The sequence below is a fragment of the Rhipicephalus microplus genome, chromosome 10 (genome assembly GCF_043290135.1).
Source record: "Rhipicephalus microplus isolate Deutch F79 chromosome 10, USDA_Rmic, whole genome shotgun sequence".
Taxonomy (NCBI): Eukaryota; Metazoa; Arthropoda; class Arachnida; order Ixodida; family Ixodidae; genus Rhipicephalus; species Rhipicephalus microplus.
Window position 1 is genome coordinate 100190189 of NC_134709.1, and position 19192 is coordinate 100209380.

General features: G+C 48.1%; 1 protein-coding gene across 1 annotated transcript in view; it reads right to left on the reverse strand.

Moving 5' to 3' along the window:
* The window catches only part of LOC142774343 (sodium-dependent glucose transporter 1A-like), a 29033-nt gene extending 11270 nt beyond the window's left edge, over positions 1-17763 (reverse strand). Inside the window, exons 1-3 of the mRNA XM_075874733.1 lie at positions 17593-17763; positions 15267-15423; positions 9423-9598 (exon numbers count right to left, since the gene is read on the reverse strand). Of these exons, the coding sequence (XP_075730848.1) occupies positions 9423-9598; positions 15267-15423; positions 17593-17763 (504 nt within the window). The remainder of the gene's footprint in view (positions 1-9422; positions 9599-15266; positions 15424-17592) is intronic.
* Positions 17764-19192: the final 1429 nt, after the last annotated feature.

The window sequence follows — 19192 nt, forward strand, 5'->3', positions numbered from 1 at the left end:
CACATATACTGTTATGATGCGGCCTTCGGTGTCAACAAGACAGTGAGTACCCCTCCTTAGCGTTGCGTTCATGAAAACAACTTCTGTGCCACGTGCACGCGCATCTGTGACTGAGAAGAAGGCCTCTACATGAAACCTTTCCTGAAACTCTGCAACGTCAAGCTTAGTACGAAAGTTTGTCTCCTGCAAAAATAGCTTGTCTATGCGATGCGCCCGCGCGAGGTCAAGTACTGCCTGCTGCTTCACCGCGATTTCGTAAACCGCGAACATTGAACGACGTAAAAGAAAGTGATGCCATTGTTGAAATAAAGGCGGGGAAGTTGCTTAAAGGAAAGAAAAGGTAAGAGAGGAGAGCCAAATTCTAAATGTACATATCGTCGTCGCTTACAGTTGGTGACGTTTGCCGTGGTGGTGATCCCATGCGGGGTTCCTTAAGTGTTCCCTGTTTAGCAAAGTCGCTGCCGCTGCTCCCACTGCCTGGCTTGGATCAGCGTTGTGAACTCTAAGGACTCTATGCGTCTGCAGATCGTGGGGGTTTGGTAGAAACCTCGGTGTCCGCCGGTTTGCTCCACGTTGGTGGTCGGCTTCTTAGCTGCTTCATCGATGTCGAAGGCGTAGCGTTCATGTTCTTCAAGGTCGTCGACATTCCAAGGTTAGCGTTTGGTGTGCTGTCACTGGTGTCTGTCGCTGTCTTGGCAGACGAAATCAAAGTAGTGCTTTCTGCGATGCCTCTTGTAACGGGTACCTGGTCGTCCGGCGTTTGGCGCTTCTCGGACGCCATTGATGCGCTGAAGTTATGTCGAGTTTCGATGCCGCCTACTAGTGAAGAAAAATAACTGGACGTTTCCGTGGAACTCCCATTTGGGTGTTCATGTTGCGTCCGAGCGGGCTCTTCATCTGAAGTTGCCCCGTCTAGCGTACTGGCCGGCTTGACGCGAGTAGCGACTTCCAACTTCGCGTCTACGAAATCATCGGGCAGGCTCTCTTCATCCCAGTGGTCTGGTGGCTTGACTCGTGTTGTTTTCTTTTCAGGACGCAGTACTTCATAGGTTCTAGAATGCTTGGCCACACTTGAGGAGCTTGAAGAGGATTCTTCAATTGTTGGGAAGTCTTGGACACTTGGTGACGGCGTCTTCTGAGCTGCGTCTGCGTATAATCTGCGCTTGAAACATTCTTTGGTCGGGTAATCACCTCCACACGTTCTGCAGGCTTCAGTGCACTCTTCCACAGCGTGCCCGTACGCGCTGCATCTATGACAAAAAGGTGTTGCACAGACCATGGCCTTGTGGCATTCGTTGTAGCAACGCGCACAGACGCGACGCATGCCACGGTACTCTAACATAACGCGGTGTCCATGGATTGAAATGAAGTTTAGTGCCGGCTTTGCCATTTCCATTTTCACCACTCGTGTACCTGTAAATGTAGACTGACCTCGTTGCAGAGTAACATATGTTATACTACGTACTTTGCCGAAAGGCTGCAAAGCAGAGACGACCGCGTCATCGGGTACGTACGGCGGAAACCTGTACACACTCACGAGCACACTTGGTGGGCCGACGACTTCCCCTTGAACTTTTTTCTTCTGAAGGACAAAACCTTCATTCAACATGAGCTTGGTGGCTTGTTCCGCTGTCCTCGTTGCTACCAAGAGACAGAGAGAGAGAATTACCTTTAATAAAGGTCCTGAAGGGGACTGGGCACCCCTTACGGGGGCCAGCCCGGTGGCTCCGCCCATGTGGGGACTGGGAGTCGGAGCTCGCCAGTCACCTTTTGGGCCTTCTGGACGGCCTGGTGTTGAAGGGCCCTGTCGCGGCTCCTGAGGTGGTTGAACCAGTCGTCCTCGGTGGCAGGGGACCCGAAGCTAGCGTTCAGCACGGGACACTGTCACAGCATGTGACTTAAATCGCACCTTGAATTTCGGCATTTGGGGCATTCTGGCCTTATATCTGGTAGGTATTTGCTGCAGATATAGGGGCTGGGGTAACTGTGCGTTTGTAGCAGTCGAAGCGTTAATTGTTGTGCTTTATTTAGTGCTGAGTGAGGTGAGGGGAATTCCTTTCTAAATAACTTATAGTGCGAGCAAATTTCATGATATGATAGGAGTGGCTCCCGGTGCGTGTTGGTGTCCCCGGCCAGTGAGCCGGACCGCGACCCCCCGCGGCACGTAAGATCACGTGCGAGGTTATGGGCCAGCTAATTACCATTGGGGACCCCTGGTTGAACGTTGATCCCTTCATGACCAGGGAACCAGTGGATATACTTGTCTACAGTTATCTGAACAGATGCTAGAACTCTTATTGCCACCTGGCAAAGTGTACCGCGGCGGTATGCCAGTGCAGCGGGTTTAGATTCGGTAAATACTGTGTCGCGCTGAGGGAGTGCTAGAGCAAGGGCAATGGCCACTTGTTCAGCCTCGCAGGCTTTCTGTGTTTTTACGGTAAGAGCATTAAGAGCTTTTCCGTCTGGGGCGACCGCCACAGCTGCAAAGTAGGGTTTGTCCACGTATTTAGCGGCGTCTACGAAAACCACGTCTGTCGCGTGTAGGTTGGCCGCTTTTAGTAAGGATTAAGCTCGTGCCCCTCTTCGAGCCTGATTGTGCACCGGGTGCATGTTCCTGGGGAAGGGTAGCACTGTGATTTTAGCGTGAATGTGTTGCGGTAATGGTTCTGGTTCGTTGACTTGAGTTGGGATAGGAAGACCTATGTGTGAGAGGAGTTCCTGACCCGCAGCTGTCGAAGACAGGCGTATGAGTTGGGACATTCTTTGTGCTCCGATGATTTCTTGGAACGTGTTATGTACCCCAAGGGATAGCAGGCGCTGCGTGCTTGTGGACATGGGTAGACCAAGTACTCGTTTTGTGCATTTTCGGATGAGGTTGTCTACTTTAGTTTCATCGCCTTTGCTCCACGGGTGAGCGCAGGCAACGTAGTGAACGTGGCACATTAAGAACGCATGAAAGATGCGTAGTAAGCTTTCTTCTGTGAGTCCTGCGTGTCTATTAGCGACGCGTCGGGCGAGGTGCATGACTGCCTCAGCTTTTTTGGTGGGATGTGTGATGGTTAAGTCGTTTTTGCCATTCTCCTGTAGGGTAACGCCCAGAATTCAAACCGACGACACTATCGGGATAACCGAACCATCCATTGTGGAGAGGTGTATGGTAGGTTCGGCTTTGGTGCGGCCGTACTGTGGTTGCAGAAGCAGCAACTCGGACTTAGATGCCGATACTTTGAGGCCCGTGGGCTTTAAAAATGTTTGTACTGCAGTGACTGCTTCCTGAAGGCTCGCTTCGATTTGTCCATCGCTCCCTCCAGTACGCCAAATAGTAATATCGTCGGCGTAGAGCGCGTGTTCTACGCCTTCGATGTGTCTCAGCTTTTGCGAAAGTTATCTGAGGGCTAAATTGAAAAGAAACGGTGAGAGCACCGACCCTTGCGAGGTGCCACGCGGGCCTAGGTTGTAGGTGTGTGACTTGAGATCCCCAACTTTAAGTGTGGCCGTTCTGGCTCTTAGGAAAGAGCGGACGTATTCGTAGAAGCGGCGGCCTAAGCCTGCCTCCTGGATCTCGTGTAGTATATGAGCGTGGCTTATGGTATCAAAAGCTTTCTCTAAGTCAAGAGCTAGAATTGCTCTGAGGTCTTTGCTTCTTACTCTAAGTAACGTCTCCTGCAGCATGAGAAGTACGTCCTGCGTGGCCAAGCCGGCCTGAACCCTACTTGATTGAATGGGAAGAGGTGCTTTCGCTCTGAATATTTTGTGACTCGACGGAGAATGACGTGCTCCATGACCTTACCCACACAAGATGTGAGGTAGCTGGGTCGTAGAGAGTCGAGTTCCAGGGGTTTGTTCGGCTTGGGAATGAGTATGACGGTCGCGGCCCTCCATTCTGGCGGGACGCTCCCTTGCTCCCAGAGCTCATTCATGTCGGTGGCTAGTGATTCAATGTCATGGTCAGCCAGGTTGCGGAGTAGCTTGTTGGTGACTCCGTCAGGACCCGGGGCTGACTTAGTATTGAGCTCTGCTATTACCGCGCGTATTTCAGCGCTAGTTATAGCCTGCTCAAATGGGTCGTCTGTGGCCCCCGCGTAAGGTGGATTGTCTTCATGTGAGGTAGGTTCTGTGCATAGATACCGGGCTGCTGTAGCATCTTAAATCTGCGCGTCGGTAAGTTGCTGTCCTCGCGCTTTGTGTAACAGTCTATCTAGAGTTAGTCGTTGCTCTGACTTGGTGGGCTTGTCGCCGAGCAGATGCCTGAGAAGGTCCCATTTTAGACCCTTTCTCATGCGTGCGTCAAGCGAATTACACACCTCATTCCACTGATTGCGTGCTAGTGTGTGACTGTACTCTTCGATTTGTCGGTTGAGCAGTGCAATTCTTTTTCGTAGCCTACGATGGAGTTTATGCATTCTCCATCTTTCTTGAAGACTTTTGTGAGCCTCCAGGAGATGTGCGAGCTGGCTGTCCATGTGGTCTATGTTGCGTGTTGTAGAAATTTTTTGGTAGCTTGTTTTACGTCCCGCTGTAGTCTCGCAAAGAGTTCAAAGAGTGAAGAGTAATGGTTGGTGTCTTGTTTGCATGTTTGCCTAAAGAAGTTCCAGTCTACTACTTTAAAGTCTCTGGGCTCGAGGCTGTCTATATTGACTGTTGTGCTACAGATAAAGTGATCGCTACCGAGGTTAGCTTGCAGATTAACCCATGTGGGATTCGAAACGTTGCGTACTAGGGTCAGGTCAGGGGTTGAGTCCCGTGACACTGAGTTACCTATGTGTGTGGGGGTAGAGATGTCGTTAAGTAACATGAGATTGTGTTAAGTGATGTGTGTTTGTAAGTGGCGTCCTTTCTGTGTTGTGCGATTGTAACCCCATTCTACATGGGGGGCGTTGAAGTCCCCCGCGATGATGAGGGGATGGTTGCGTGCTATCTGCGTCGCTTTAGTTAGTAGTGTGGTGAATGTTTCTGTGCTATCTGAAGGTTAACTGTACACGTTAAGGATGAATGCCGATTGCCTAATGTGAGCGTTGGGGATGATCTCTATCATCTGATGCTCTATTTTGAGGTCTGGGCGTACTGCATGTGTCGTGTAAGCATAAGGCTTAGCCACACAGGCGGCAATTCCTCGAGCTTTGTTCCCACAGACGGCCTCGACTCTGTATCCGCGAAGAGCGAATCGGTCGATACGCGTTTCCTGCAGGAGAATGACGGCCGGTCGTTGGGTCATAGAGCCAATGAATTGTTGTAACGTTCCTCTCCGCGTACGGAGGGTACTCGCGTTCCATTGCCAAATTGTGAATGATTGTGACGACGCCAATTTAAGGTCTAGGTATTAGCCCAGCGCGCTTACTGCGTGCCAGGTCCTCCTCCAACACCTTAGTCCTCGCGTCCATTTGTGCTGGCCATGCAGCCAACTCGATAAGTTGTTTCTGCATGCTCTCTAGTTTAGCGTTGAAAGCGCTATACTCGGCCGTGGTCTCTGCGCGGTACTGCTCTAGTATCACGTATATATTGGCTGTAAACCAGTCAAATTCAGATTGCTCTTCGGCCTGGAGCGTCGGGCCTGCCCGTTTCTTAGCGCCGCGTATCGAGACGGGGCCGCTGATAATGCTACCCTCGCGTGATTCGGGCGCCTGTTGTTTTGCTAGCTCTTCTTTAAGCGATTCGATTTCTTTAGCCTGCTCCGCATACATGCGTTTCAACTGTGCTAGTTCTGGGTCAGGTTGCTGTGGCGAGTGTCCCTGACGCTGCGCTGCGTGGGCCTCACCTTTGCATGCCACCTTGTCGGCCCAGGTAGGCTGGTCAGTGGGAGTAGGATTACGTGGGCCTAGATGAGGTCCTTGCGGTTCGGTGGTCTTGGCAGGAACCGGGCTGGGTGCTGGGGTGGGTGTTTGCTGCTGGGCTTGCTTTCGTAGGCGACGGCGCTGACGACGACGGCGCACCAGGTAAGGCAGCTGGTAGCGATGTCGGCATTCGCGGTCGCCCGTGCGGTGTGCTTCGCCGCATAAGGCACACACTGGTTGGTTGCACACGTGTGGGTTGTCCGTTGGTAAGTGACCGCAGTGGTCGCATACCTTAGTTGAAGGAGTGGGGCACACGTCTTGGCGATGGCCCACTTGGCCGCAAGTATGGCAGGGGTCCATTTGGCGCTTGTACAACGTGCAGCGGTAGATGAACTGGCCGCAGTAGACGTAGTTGGGCACTTTGAGCCCGTTGAAGATCAGAATCACAGTTCCAGTGTTCTTGATGCGACGCGCTCCCAGTAGGCTTGAGTTGCGCGGTTGGATTAGCATGCGGTTGAGTGCGGCGTCGTCAAAGTCAGTGTAGACGCCGCGAATCACTCCTCGGCTCGTGATACCGGCAGGTGAGAGGTAGGCCGTGACCGAGTGTCTCTGGTCGGTGAGAATTATCTCGGTTACTCGACTGTACGCTGCTGCATTAGTAGCACTAGGCGTACTGACGACAAAAATGTTTTGCATCGAGTTGGGACAAATAATGTCCTCCTCCATTACCGACGGCGCTAGCTGAGCTGCCATGGTTAGTGCGGCGAGAATCCTGTGCGGGCTGCAGGTTTGCACGTTGAGGCCGCCTCCCGGTCGCACGATGACTCGATTGTGACTACGTGGCATCGCCGGCAGTCGGCTCGCAGCTGCGACGCGTCGTAGAGTAGCGTTAGGCGTCGCTGTCGCGCTTCGTTGCGTTCCAGACTGGCGGGCTGCATGCGACTTCGCGCGCGATCCTTGCCGTCTTTTTAGAACGGAAAACCATCCGTTTCCTTGTAATTCCTCAGGGGTGACGTCGTCCCCTTCCATGGCAATCTGCTGCGGCATCTCGCAGCTGGCGTGCGAGCGCCGTAGGCAGGGAGGCTCGCCTAACCTCGCCTAGGCTTAGCTCGCTGGTGCAAAGAAAAGGCCTCTAAAATGATGAAAAACCAGCCCACCTTGGTGAACCAGGTGTCGAAATGTTCAGGTGAAGTTTGTGGAAGAGGGTCCGTGCAGCTCAGGAAGATTCAAGGCCGTTGACCAGTCAGAATTGGCATTCGCAGCGGAGCGCGACGGGTGTGCGTCCGCCTTGCTACCAAGAACTTCAAAGCGCCGAGGTGTTGCAGGAACAACACCCCTTCGCTACCGGTCGACTCTTCGAGACACTCGATGATCTCATCGACGGAGACCACGCCTTCAGGAACGGCAAACGCGAAACAATGTTCTTTTGGCGGGGTGCATACTGGCCTCGACGTTATCCTCCCAGGAGCGCCAGGGGTCGGCGACTTCTCGGCCGCAGCCCCGGGGAACCTGAATGCGGGTGATTAGCAGCCATTGGCATGTACAGTGAGCACTATCTGACAAGAAAGGGTTGCTACGTCATACTCGCTGGGTGTAGCCTCCTTAGTTTTAGAGAGTTTTAGCGAGCGTTGGGCCGAAGTGCCATGAATACAGTGAACTAGTATATACCATGAACTCGAGGTGGTTAAAGGTGGGAAGTAGACCCGAAGCGCAAGCCGTAAGAAACTGTGCGTGTGCCACCTCTCGTTTAGTCCTTGGAATTTCCGCTGGATGGCGGTGCTTCTGTATAGGGAATATATGATGAAAAGATGCGAGATGTTGGTTCTTAGAGGGTTGAATAGATGGACGAACGGACACACAGACAGATGCATGGATGGACGCATGAACGGACGCAGGGGCGGATGCATGGACGAACGTAGGGACGGACGCACGAACATACGCACGCACGGACGGGCGGATGGACGCATGGACGGACGGAAGCAAGAACAAATGGACCGACGAATGCTTCGCCCCACTCTCCATCATTCACTCCGTGGATATGCTGCCATTTTTTTAATTAGCCAAAACAAATGCGAGCGTGCAATGAGCACGTTGCTGAAAAAAGCGTAGTGAGATGCCATTTTAAGGTGCATACATGTGGATCATTGACACTTAAATAATTATGTGACTGCTTGTCGATCTAGAAAAAAAGTTAGGAGTAATAGGGTTGCGCTCATTCACGCAAAAAAATAGTAGTGCCTACTACAGTATCCTAGGAACAATATGCGCCAGGTGAGCTCCACGAAACAGCGTTCCTCTTTCTGGAAATCGTTATGCGTGATATTTGGGACCCCCGTACACTTCTTATCGGCGATTTGACCTGATGTTGCCCCGCCGCGGTGGTCTAGTGGCTGAGGTACTCGGCTGCTGACCCGCAGGTCGCGAGATCGAATCCCCGCAGCGGTGGCTGCATTTCCAATTGAGGCGGAAATGCTGTAGGCACGTGTGCTCAGATTTCGGTGCTCGTTGAAGAACCCCACGTGAACGAAATTAAAGAAGCTTGTTATTCATGTGTAATGTTCAAGATTTAGCTAGTTCCTTTCTCACTCTGATAAAGTGCATATTGAGTTGAATACTCGACGCTCAACGCTTAGCGTTGTTGCTTCTTTTTTCTGTAGTGTGATGCATTTTCTTTCTATATAATTGACACATTTCATTTGAAGGATTTTTAACCGAATCGAATACATATTTCTTTAAACACTATGTTGTCGATCTTACACCAGTTGTCGATCTTGAGTCAGTTAGCCCACCAAACGTCTGAAACGTGCAAAATAAAATTGGTTTCACCGCAGGAGCGAAGCAACGAATACGATAGCAACAAATCTAAACGTTATGTGAATTAAGGCTATCAGTAACTGTTTTGGATCCCATATTGCGTAACTCTACGAAACGCTTGTTTATAAAGGGGCCATGGCACCCAATTCGCGATCATATATCTGTGTTGTGTGAATCAATCCTTGTGCACGCATTCACAAACAAGCTGGTGAATAATTTGCACATTTGGTCGAGCGCTTGTTTTGTAACAATCCTAGAAGCACGCCAGCAGCCTGAAAGTCTGTGCACGCGCAAGACGTGACGCAACAAGCAGCATGCCGTAAAAGATTCTGCATTCAGGCGTATGATAGTATGGCCTGGTCAGCTGCACGTGAAATTAACATATTTTTAGGTTTTCAAAGCTTCGCACTGAAACAAAGATTGGCCATGGCTGGGACTTAGTATAGGAGACGACGGCTCAGTTGTCTGCGGACGCCATGGCGAAAGAGCGGTCGCTGGCAGTGGGCGCAGTCTACAGTTGGATACATCTATATACACTTGTATTGCACTCAACTATTCTTTTACGCTGAGAACAACCCTTCAAGTAGCTCCAGGGAGCGATTTCGTGCTGTCTGTCGTCTCAACGCGGTGTAAGCGATGAGGGGCACAACAAGAGCCGTCCGCTGATGTCTGCCACTTTTACAATCAGGAACACGCAGCGATGTCTCTCGATGCAGCTGCCATAACTCGAAGGGTGGGAAAAATTTTTCTGTTGTAGAAAGCTACTTGCCAACAGATCTATAAAGCACCGTGGACAGCACTTGGACGGCTAATGCAAAAAGATACAAGATAGCGTGCCATTCCGAAGAAGCTGAGATGTATGCAGAATGTGTGCACGGTCTTGACCAGCCTTTCCTCCCTGGGCGGCGGCGTATACTCGAGCGTCCCCTTGCGGTGGAGCTCCGACGCCGGAATCGTGAAGTCGGCAATGGTGGCCGACTTCCGAGGCAGTGACTGTGTCGTAGCGGCAATAGCTGCGATTAGACATTTTATTATTATTTTTTTTTACAAACACTGCTGTCTTAAGAGACGAGACATAGCACAAGCATCAGTTAATATAGATCAAATAAAAATCGTACAATATATTTCAAAAGCATCACAAAATTCATTTAGGCCATTAGACAAGCTATTTCAGAGACTGGGTTTGAGCTAACGGCTAGAGGGACATTATGAAACCAGTGAGACGGGAACGCGAAGACAACACACAGACGTATCCCCAATCGTATTCCCCCAATCGTATTCGTTTGGGAGCTTACAAGCGCTCTGGAGCGTTCTGAAAAGTGGCCACGTGTTCGATCAATAGAATTCGAGCGCTTGGACTACCTTCGGTTGGTTCTTTCGGAGCGTCAAACTCTTTTTATGAAGCAGCGCACAAAAAATACGCAAATACAGAGAAAAGACGCAAAAACAAGCACTGTTTGCGTCCTTTCTCTGTGTGTGCATCTTTTTGTACGCTGCTTCATTAAAATATCATGGCTTACCAACTGGCCCATTAATTCATATTAGGCACGTCAAACTCTGACTCGGAGCACTCCCAACCACTCTGACACCGTATAGCGTGGTGGCACGATCTGGCCGGGGGGGGGGGGGGGGGGGGTCGGATCATGTTTACAAACATTGCAGGCAGGTGACAGTACGAGAGCGTATTTCGGAAGGGGACGTTGTCGGATGCTTAATACTTCTTGCGCATGTGTTGATAGTGGCGTTTTTGAACGTAAATGCGCGGGGTTCACATCTACGTCAGCATAAATCAACCATGTCCGTTTTGGAATTCTGGATTTTTTTCCATTTAGTGAAGGTGGAGGGAAAATGTAGTCATGTCATGGGGAAATCAACCATATTGCTTGCTTGTGCATGGTTTCAAGCTTGGTAATTGTTATAGTTTAATGTCCCAAACCGACGACGTGATTTGAGGTTCGCGAAAATTTCCACCACCTCCGCTTCTTTCACGTGCGCCTAAATCCAAGCGCATGGGCCTCAAGTACATTCGCCACTATCTAAAATGCTGCTGGCATTCGATACCGCGACCTGCCGGTCAGCAGACGAGCTCCATGACCGCTAGGCCAGCTCTGCAAGTTCAAACTCATTTACCCTGGTAATTGTTTATCGAGTTGTAAACAGCTAATAGTGAATATTAATGCCCCGAGAGTGGATGGCAAATCCACCTTACCACAGGCACGATAAAACAATATATTCACATAAGCATCAGCTTGACTATACGCCAACTGCAGAGTAAGGGCATCTCCCATGTTCAGCCAATCAACCAGATCCCGTGCTTGCTGCTGCCCTGTTGTACCCGCAATCTTTCTGATCTCATTTGCACAGCTATCTTTCTGTCTCCGTCTCACGCATTCGCCGTGTCTTGGAATTCATTCAGCTTTCCTTAGTGACGAGTGGTTATGCTGTCACTGCGGCACGTAACCTGCCCATTTCTATTTCGTCTTCTTGATTTCAATTATGATGTCCTCCACATCTCTTTATTCCAACATATACGAACTGCTAGAAGACAGACTCTGCACATCGTGCCTCTTTGAAACTCGAGTCTCGTTTACGAGAGACCGCGTTCTCATGCAGATGCATTATTTTTAACAACGATCTGTTATTTCGTCATTGCACTTCAGCAGGTCAAAAGCACTTCAATCTGGCATTACGCGACAAAGCTATTTTTTTATACAAAGTATGGACTAGCTCCACAGTTTCTGCTGAGAGCATAGAGTTTTCTACAATACTTACTAGAGGGAACTCTGGCACTAATGTCTGTGGGAGCTGCAACGCACGATGCTTCAGCGAGCATGGGAATGATGGGTAGTACACACATTTGACTAATATTCGTACTTCTGGCCTGCTTTTGGCTCCGTGTGTGTTCGTGTGGCTTGGAGCTGTTTTCTTACAAACAAGTATTAGCAAATGTTCAGCGGTTGCGCTTCACAATTTTATTTTTTTAGACTTACTTTCCAAATCAGCTCACGATGTTCAAAATGGTTGAATCTTTCTTTCAAAACAAAACCGAAACCCAGCAATAAATGGAGCCGCAAGTACAAAGACTAGGCAAATGTGTGTACTGCCCATCATTCCCATGGTCGCTGAACGATCGCAGCGCCAGAGTGCCCTCTAGTTAATTTTAGGAAACTCTATGGCTGAGAGATCTTCCGGTGCAGCAATTCTATAGGTGCAAAGCAGCTTAGGGGCTGGTCGGAATTTCCTGTCGTCATGGCGTGTCATGTAGCCACGGTCCATCATGAGAACGCCACGGATCCACTAAAAAGGAGACAGGCAACAAGTGGCCGATGACGTTAGGGAAGCTGAGACTTCCTTCGTTACCAGTTATAGAGAGCTGAAACCGGGCATGTAGTGAAGAAGAACCACCTTACCGTATGCTGCATACTGACGCAATTTTCCGAAAACGTGAGTGGAGTGGAAGCACGACAATGATATCACTCTCAGTACGCACTGATTGGCTGGCTGAGGAAAAGCGGACGAGCAGTCGCTTCAGTAGTTGGGCAATTGAGACGTCACTCAAAGTGACTGTGTCGTCGAATGCGGTCATCTCTAATTATGTCGCACTAACAAGGCCTATAGCTGCCCGAGAGTTACACTTCGACAAAACTTGGTCGATGCACGTACAAGGGCATGATTCTCAATGCGTCCATCTAGTGGATCATTCATGTCGGTCTCCCCTGATTGGCTCAAGTTCCGCGAGCGCCACAAACCCCCTCGTGTCCAGTCTTTCATCCGCAACATCATTTTGACGTGACGAAGCTTTCACAAAATTCGACCCAAATGCGAAAGACAAAATGCCTTTGAATGCAACAAATGCTTCCCTCAATAAACCGCTTTTGAATGCACATCTTGGAGGCCGCTCATAGACTCTTATCACGCTAGCCCTTAAATTATATAAAAATGCAGCCGCCCGCCTGACGCACCTGAAAGCAAGGAGGTTTTCCTGGAAAGCCTGTAAGCGTTCTCTGCATCGCTGTCACACACCTAAGCCCAATCATACGCCACGATAGGGTTATCAAGCTTGTTTAGTTGTCCTGATATTGTACATTTCGTCTACTTTCTTTCTGTGCTGGGGGCTTTGGTGCGACAAAGAGGTCAAGAGCTCCATGACGTCATGACTTGCTATTTTTTCTAGTAACTGATCGTGCTCCGACTAAGTCGATAATACACTATGTTCCGTTTCGTGCCATACTCTGGCAGTTATGCAAAAAAATGTAGCAGTGAAATTTAGAACGCAGCGCGTCTCGCGGTTGCATTTTGTCATTGTAAACGAGGCCTCCGTGAGGGCCTCCGGCTGCGAGCTGCCGGATCTAATCCCGCAGGCCATGCTTCGAAAAACAAATACGCTCAGCGATCCTGGAAATACCTATTGACAACCGCACAAATAATGGTGTTTGCTTATATCGCAGGCACAAAGAATACACATTCATTATCATAGCAAACAAAAAGAAAAACACAATACAGCATCAAAAATTGCCAGATCCCCCGTACAGTAGGAATCGACTATATGCGACACGAATGAGAAAGGTTGATCTGTCACTTTAAAATCAGTACAACGTTACGAGGCGGAGATAAAATATGCCGGACATGACTTCCGCGCCACGATTATCTTGTTTGGACGTGTCATTTTTTTCTTTTTCTCCTATTCACTTCACCTGATACCAAATTTGTATGAGTGGAGCTAGCGAAACGACCGCGAACGTGCTATGAGCGTATCATGTAGTCAAATTTTACGTGAACCGCATGCCATGATTGTCATACGTGGACGTGTCATTTACCTTTGTCGTCTGTTCACGTTATACCGAATTTGGTATATGTAGAGGTAGCGAAATGGCCGCGAGCGCATCATGAGCTTAGCATGTCATGTTGTTGCATGTACGCATATCATGATTATCATGTTTGAACCAGTCACATACCTTCGTCATCCATTCACGTCCCGTAATACTAAACTTGGTATATGTGAAGCTAGCGAAACAACCGTGAGTGCATCATGAGCGTGGCATGCAGCCATGTTGTTACGTGACACACACCTGGTGATTATCATGTTTGCACTAGTCACATACCTTCGCCATCCGTTCACGTCTCCTAATACCAAATTTGGTATAAGTGAAGCTAGCGAAACAGCCGCGAGCGCATCATGAGCGTAGCATGTAGTCGTGTTGTTACATCACACGCATAGATTCATGATTATCATGTTTGCATCAGTCACAAACCTTCGTCATCCATTCACGTCCCGTAATACTAAATTCGGTAGATGCGAAGATAGCGAAACGGCCACGAGCGCATGAATGTGGCACGTAGTCATGTTGTTACACGACACGCATGTCATGATTTTCATGTTAGGGTCTGTAGCTTGTGTTCGCCATGCAGTCACGTCAAACCATACCAAATTTGCAATATGTCATGGGAACGAAATCATCATCGCAAGAGCAGCAACACCATTAAATGTAAATTAAGACATTCATGACATACATATCATGATTTTCATGTTGTGATTGGTCAGTTATGCTCGTCATGTAGTCATGTTATGCCATACCAATTTTGGTATTGATACCATTATTAAAATGGCTAGGAGAGCTAAAAGTCGTAGGCAGACAGACAGACAGACAGACAGACAGACAGACAGACAGACAGACAGACAGACAGACAGACAGACAGACAGACAGACAGACAGATAGATAGATAGATAGATAGATAGATAGATAGATAGATAGATAGATAGATAGATAGATAGATAGATAGATAGATAGATAGATAGATAGATAGATAGACAGATAGATAGATAGATAGATAGATAGATAGATAGATAGATAGATAGATAGATAGATAGATAGATAGATAGATAGATAGATAGATAGATAGGTAAGTAGGTAGGTAGGTAGGTAGGGGGGTAGGTAGGTAGGTAGGTAGGTAGGTAGGTAGGTAGGTAGGTAGGTAGGTAGGTAGGTAGGTAGGTAGGTAGGTAGGTAGGTAGGTAGGTAGGTAGGTAGGTAGGTAGGTAGGTAGGTAGGTAGGTAGGTAGATAGATAGATAGATAGATAGATAGATAGATAGATAGATAGATAGATAGATAGATAGATAGACAGACAGACAGACAGACAGACAGACAGACAGACAGACAGACAGACAGACAGACAGACAGACAGACAGACAGACAGACAGACAGACAGACAGACAGACAGACAGACAGACAGACAGACAGACAGACAGACAGACAGACAGACAGACAGACAGACAGACAGACAGACAGACAGACAGACAGACAGACAGACAGACAGACAGACAGACAGACAGATAGATAGATAGATAGATAGATAGATAGATAGATAGATAGATAGATAGATAGATAGATAGATAGATAGATAGATAGATAGATAGATAGATAGATAGATAGATAGATAGATAGATAGATAGATAGATAGATAGATAGATAGATAGATAGATACGCTCAAAACCAGAGATGTTCGCTAAGAAACGCTTCGCATTTAAAAAGATTTCGCCACGCTGCGAGTGAATCTAACGCAAGAAGTAGCGTTAGCTTCCGTAGCCTTTCATCTGATGCACGAAACGGAGCATAGGCGAATGCATCGAGGTTCACGCTGTACAATATTCCGCTTGCCTCCATTCACCAGACGCACGCACCTTTCGTCAGGCCAGGGGGCGTCGTCAACGTCGGCGTCCGCGGTGGAGAACGCCGCGGCACCACTGCCACGGCCGCCGTCGGGGGCAGCGGTGCGAATGACGCCCTCTGCTCAGCGGGCGGCGACTCCTCCTCGGCGGCGCTGGATGTAGTGCTCACCTGTAGACATGCACTACCATGCAACAATGTGCCACGAAGAATTCGGAAGAATTCGACCACCCTAATCAGGTAGCAGCTGATTGAAGTGCAGCATTTTGCTCTAATGCGCGGTGCAAGGAACACCGATAAGATCCAAGGTATAGGGGTCAGATGGTTGTACATAGCGCACACTGCCTGCGCGCTATGAGGAAACTCAATCGACGAAGAAAGATTCGCGCTTGTGTAGTCTCGTGTTGTTATTTGTACGTATATCTTGTTCCCTGCAGCACGTAAAAAAGTTTACGGGTGACATCAAATTAGTGTCGGTGGCCCCTTGACTTCGTTTGTGTTTTCTCTGCCGTGGCTGGGAAACAGAAGAAGGCGGGGGGTTGAAGGATATCACTGAGAAGCTATCCTCACGCCACTGAACTTGATGTTTTAAGGTAGTGGTATCAAAAGTGTATTCAATGCATTCTCAAGTGACACACTCTTTAGTGTTCTTGACACCCGTCGTTTTGTTCGGAGCGAAAATCCGAAAATGTTTAAAGTTCGTGCCAGTATTCCTTTATTAACCTCAGTTTTGCGGTCTCGTTTCTACTTAAAGGAGTACTGACACATTTTAAACAATTTGGAATTGTGGCTCTAAACACGTGAACGAGTTTCTAGAACCCTCAAAAAAGTATTGTGGGGAGTGAAAATGCAACGCACATATTTTAGCATAGCGCTACATTAAAAAGAATTTTTCCGTTTCTATATCGAGGGGGCGTTTTATCCGTGACGTGTTATGACAGTGTGCCGTCACGGGAAGACAGAAATTCTCGACGTACTAGCACTAGAACTGTCATCTGCTCATGGTACAAGTAAACGACGCTGAGTGCATTGTCAGTGAAACCTACTATGATTTCTGTTATATAGACTGCATGCAGGACGTAAAATAGGCAAACTAAGTGAAACTGTGTCGACTCGTCCGGATAATGTTTATTGCGATGGGGCTAACTTGCCGATGCTCAGCGACGGAAACCTTAACATCAAAGCAAATATTTCGTACATTTTAGTGGGCTTCACAATTTCGGGCACGTTAACATTCCATATCGAAGAAAAGAAACAAAAAACGTCCCTTTTCCGGTGTCTTCAAACCACGTCAGCACACCTTTAGCGCGTCCAATGCTCTTACCAATCGATCTATGGTGCCAGTCATTTTCCGACGGGGGATAGCCATTGTTGAAGCTCGATTGGTAGAGCGTCGAACGTGTCATCCAAAGGTCTGGGGTTCGATCACTGCCAGCGGCAAATCGTCTTTTCGTCTGCCTTGATTTCCTCACTCTTATATTATGACTGCTCCGGGCGACATGTGCTATGCTTTCCTTGGATTTCCTATCTGTTAGCTCTCAATATTGTATCCATGTTTTATGAATGATATATATTTGTTAGATACACAATACAACTGGCACAAGTTCAAATATGAGATCTTGCTTCACAGGGCCGTCGTCTGCCTCAATACCATTGTTTTATCGTTCACGTGAACTTATGTGCATCATCCATGCTATAAAGGTAAATCCCATAGCTCCAACAGGAATTGTGAAGGTGGCCCTGATTTTGTTCATGGCCTCCGAGATTAGCCAACGCATTCCGGAGGCCATGTTCTAAACATATCGTGAAAGAACAGAATGTAACAAACCGTACAGTAAACAGTGTAAACAGTAAAGGCACACATACGACCGTGTAGTGTGACTCGATGCGTACGCCACCTTAAGACAAACTAGGCGTGCATAACGGCACCCGCCAACCACACATAGAACAGCGCTACCAAGGTCACAACTGGGAATTTCTTCGGGGGTCTCTATTGTATAGTTTAGAACGGCAGACTTCGGCAACTCGTGGTCGATGTGAAAGTGTGTAAGTACTTTAGTATCACCCGACAAGTTATAGCATTAAGAAATTTCGACGAATGTCAGAACGCATTCATTCCCCCTCACTGTAAGTCACGGCCCTCATGCGCTCCGTTTGGTTGTATTTCATTCCTTTACTGCCCCGGTATTTCACTCTGTTGCCCCTATACGATGCGTTCAACCAACTGGCCGACAAGTTCCCATTTCAAGAGTGCAACGGTAGAAATGCCGAACATTCGCATAAGAGTGTGGCCCTGCATTTTCTTCAGCGTTGTTGCCTATTCGTGCTCGTGTGACTTACGCGCGGCGTGGTCTGGGTGGCCTTGACCTCGGCCTCCGGCTCGTGGGTGATCTTGGGCCGCTCTTCGTTATCTGCTTCTTGATCGCGGGGCTCGGCCATGGCGGAGGCCCCCGCTGCACCAGACCCGCTGTGTTCACACTGTGGCAGAGTGTGGCTCATACCCACTGCCATGATGGCTATTCATGGTGGCGCAACTGTATCGCTGCAAGGACGATTACTAGCAAGTGATTTTTTTTATTTATAAAATATGATTATATGATTCCGGATGTCAAAGAGATAAAACGTGCAAACACAAGAGGGAATTCTGCCGACTAACAACTTGTTTTGTTTTATAGCGTAGAAGAACATGGCTTAACAAAACGTGAAATCGGGCGACATGATGCACAGCTGGCGGGAAAATTTCGAGCGCAAGAGCAAGACATTCGCAAGAGCAAGGAGTAAGGACGGGAGCAACATTCATCTTAATTTGATGCTTGGCCAGCAAATATGTTCTGAAAGACGTAAGCATGCGCGCGCAAGTAAATGCATAATCGAACACGATTTCACTTCGCACAAAAAATTATCTAGATATGCAGTTTCTGATTCCAAAAGCCTCGCCGATGTGTCACCGACGCACGTACGCCATCTCTTCTTGATATGGTATGATACTAGCAGCTTCCTTGGCATCTGATCTCTACCTCTACTCAGAATCTTTACTTTTCGGCTCATACTAGGCTCAGACCCAGCAGGGGAATTGGTCACTTTGAAGCTGCGTACGATGGCGGAGAAGAAAGAAGTCTAAGTCTACGTTGTCAGTTTATGCGTTCCCTCACCTCAATTGTTGTTGGAAGAATCGATGGTGTTCCTCCAGAAGGACCGAGATCGCACTTATCAAAATACAATGCTGAGTACCCCCACTAAATTTTTACCTACAAAGGTCTGGTCTTGTACAGTCACCTCTATTCCTCCATTGCAATGAGTGTGAATCTCTTGAGCATTTCTTTCTGACGTGCAGATTATTCACCGATCAGAGGAAAAGGCTTCTAGACGAACCGCTTCGAAGGTTGTGATTAAATTTATCCCTTCCGGTTCTTCTTTTCTTTGGGACTACCATGCTGGGTTTCAGCCATAGGAAGTTTGCGAAGCCGTTTGCGATTTCCTTCAGAAGACGAGAAAAATTGAGTGCTAAGTTCATCGTTAAAACAATTATCAAAATCAAGCATATTCATTAAAAACTTAACATTCCGAAATTATGAACGTTTCCTTTTAAATAGCAAGGCACCATTCGTTTCATGGCCGATCCTCCATGTTGGTTTGCGCCAGGATAGAAGGGACAGACAAACAAGCAAACAAACAAACATTGGCTAATGTTTATCCCCCTTCAGCAATCTCACGATCAGGTGACAGTTTTAGCGAAATATCGATGGAGGAAGTATGAGAGGTTATAAGGAAACTTCCGACGGTGGCTGTAGGCCCGGATGAAGTCACTTCAGCAATGTTGAAAATTTTATTAAATGAGCCACGAGAGGATGTAATGTAATAAATTATTCGAAAAGAGAAGCTTGGATTCCACCTGAATGGAAAATCGCGAAAATCATACCTGTTCTTAAAAAACCAAGTG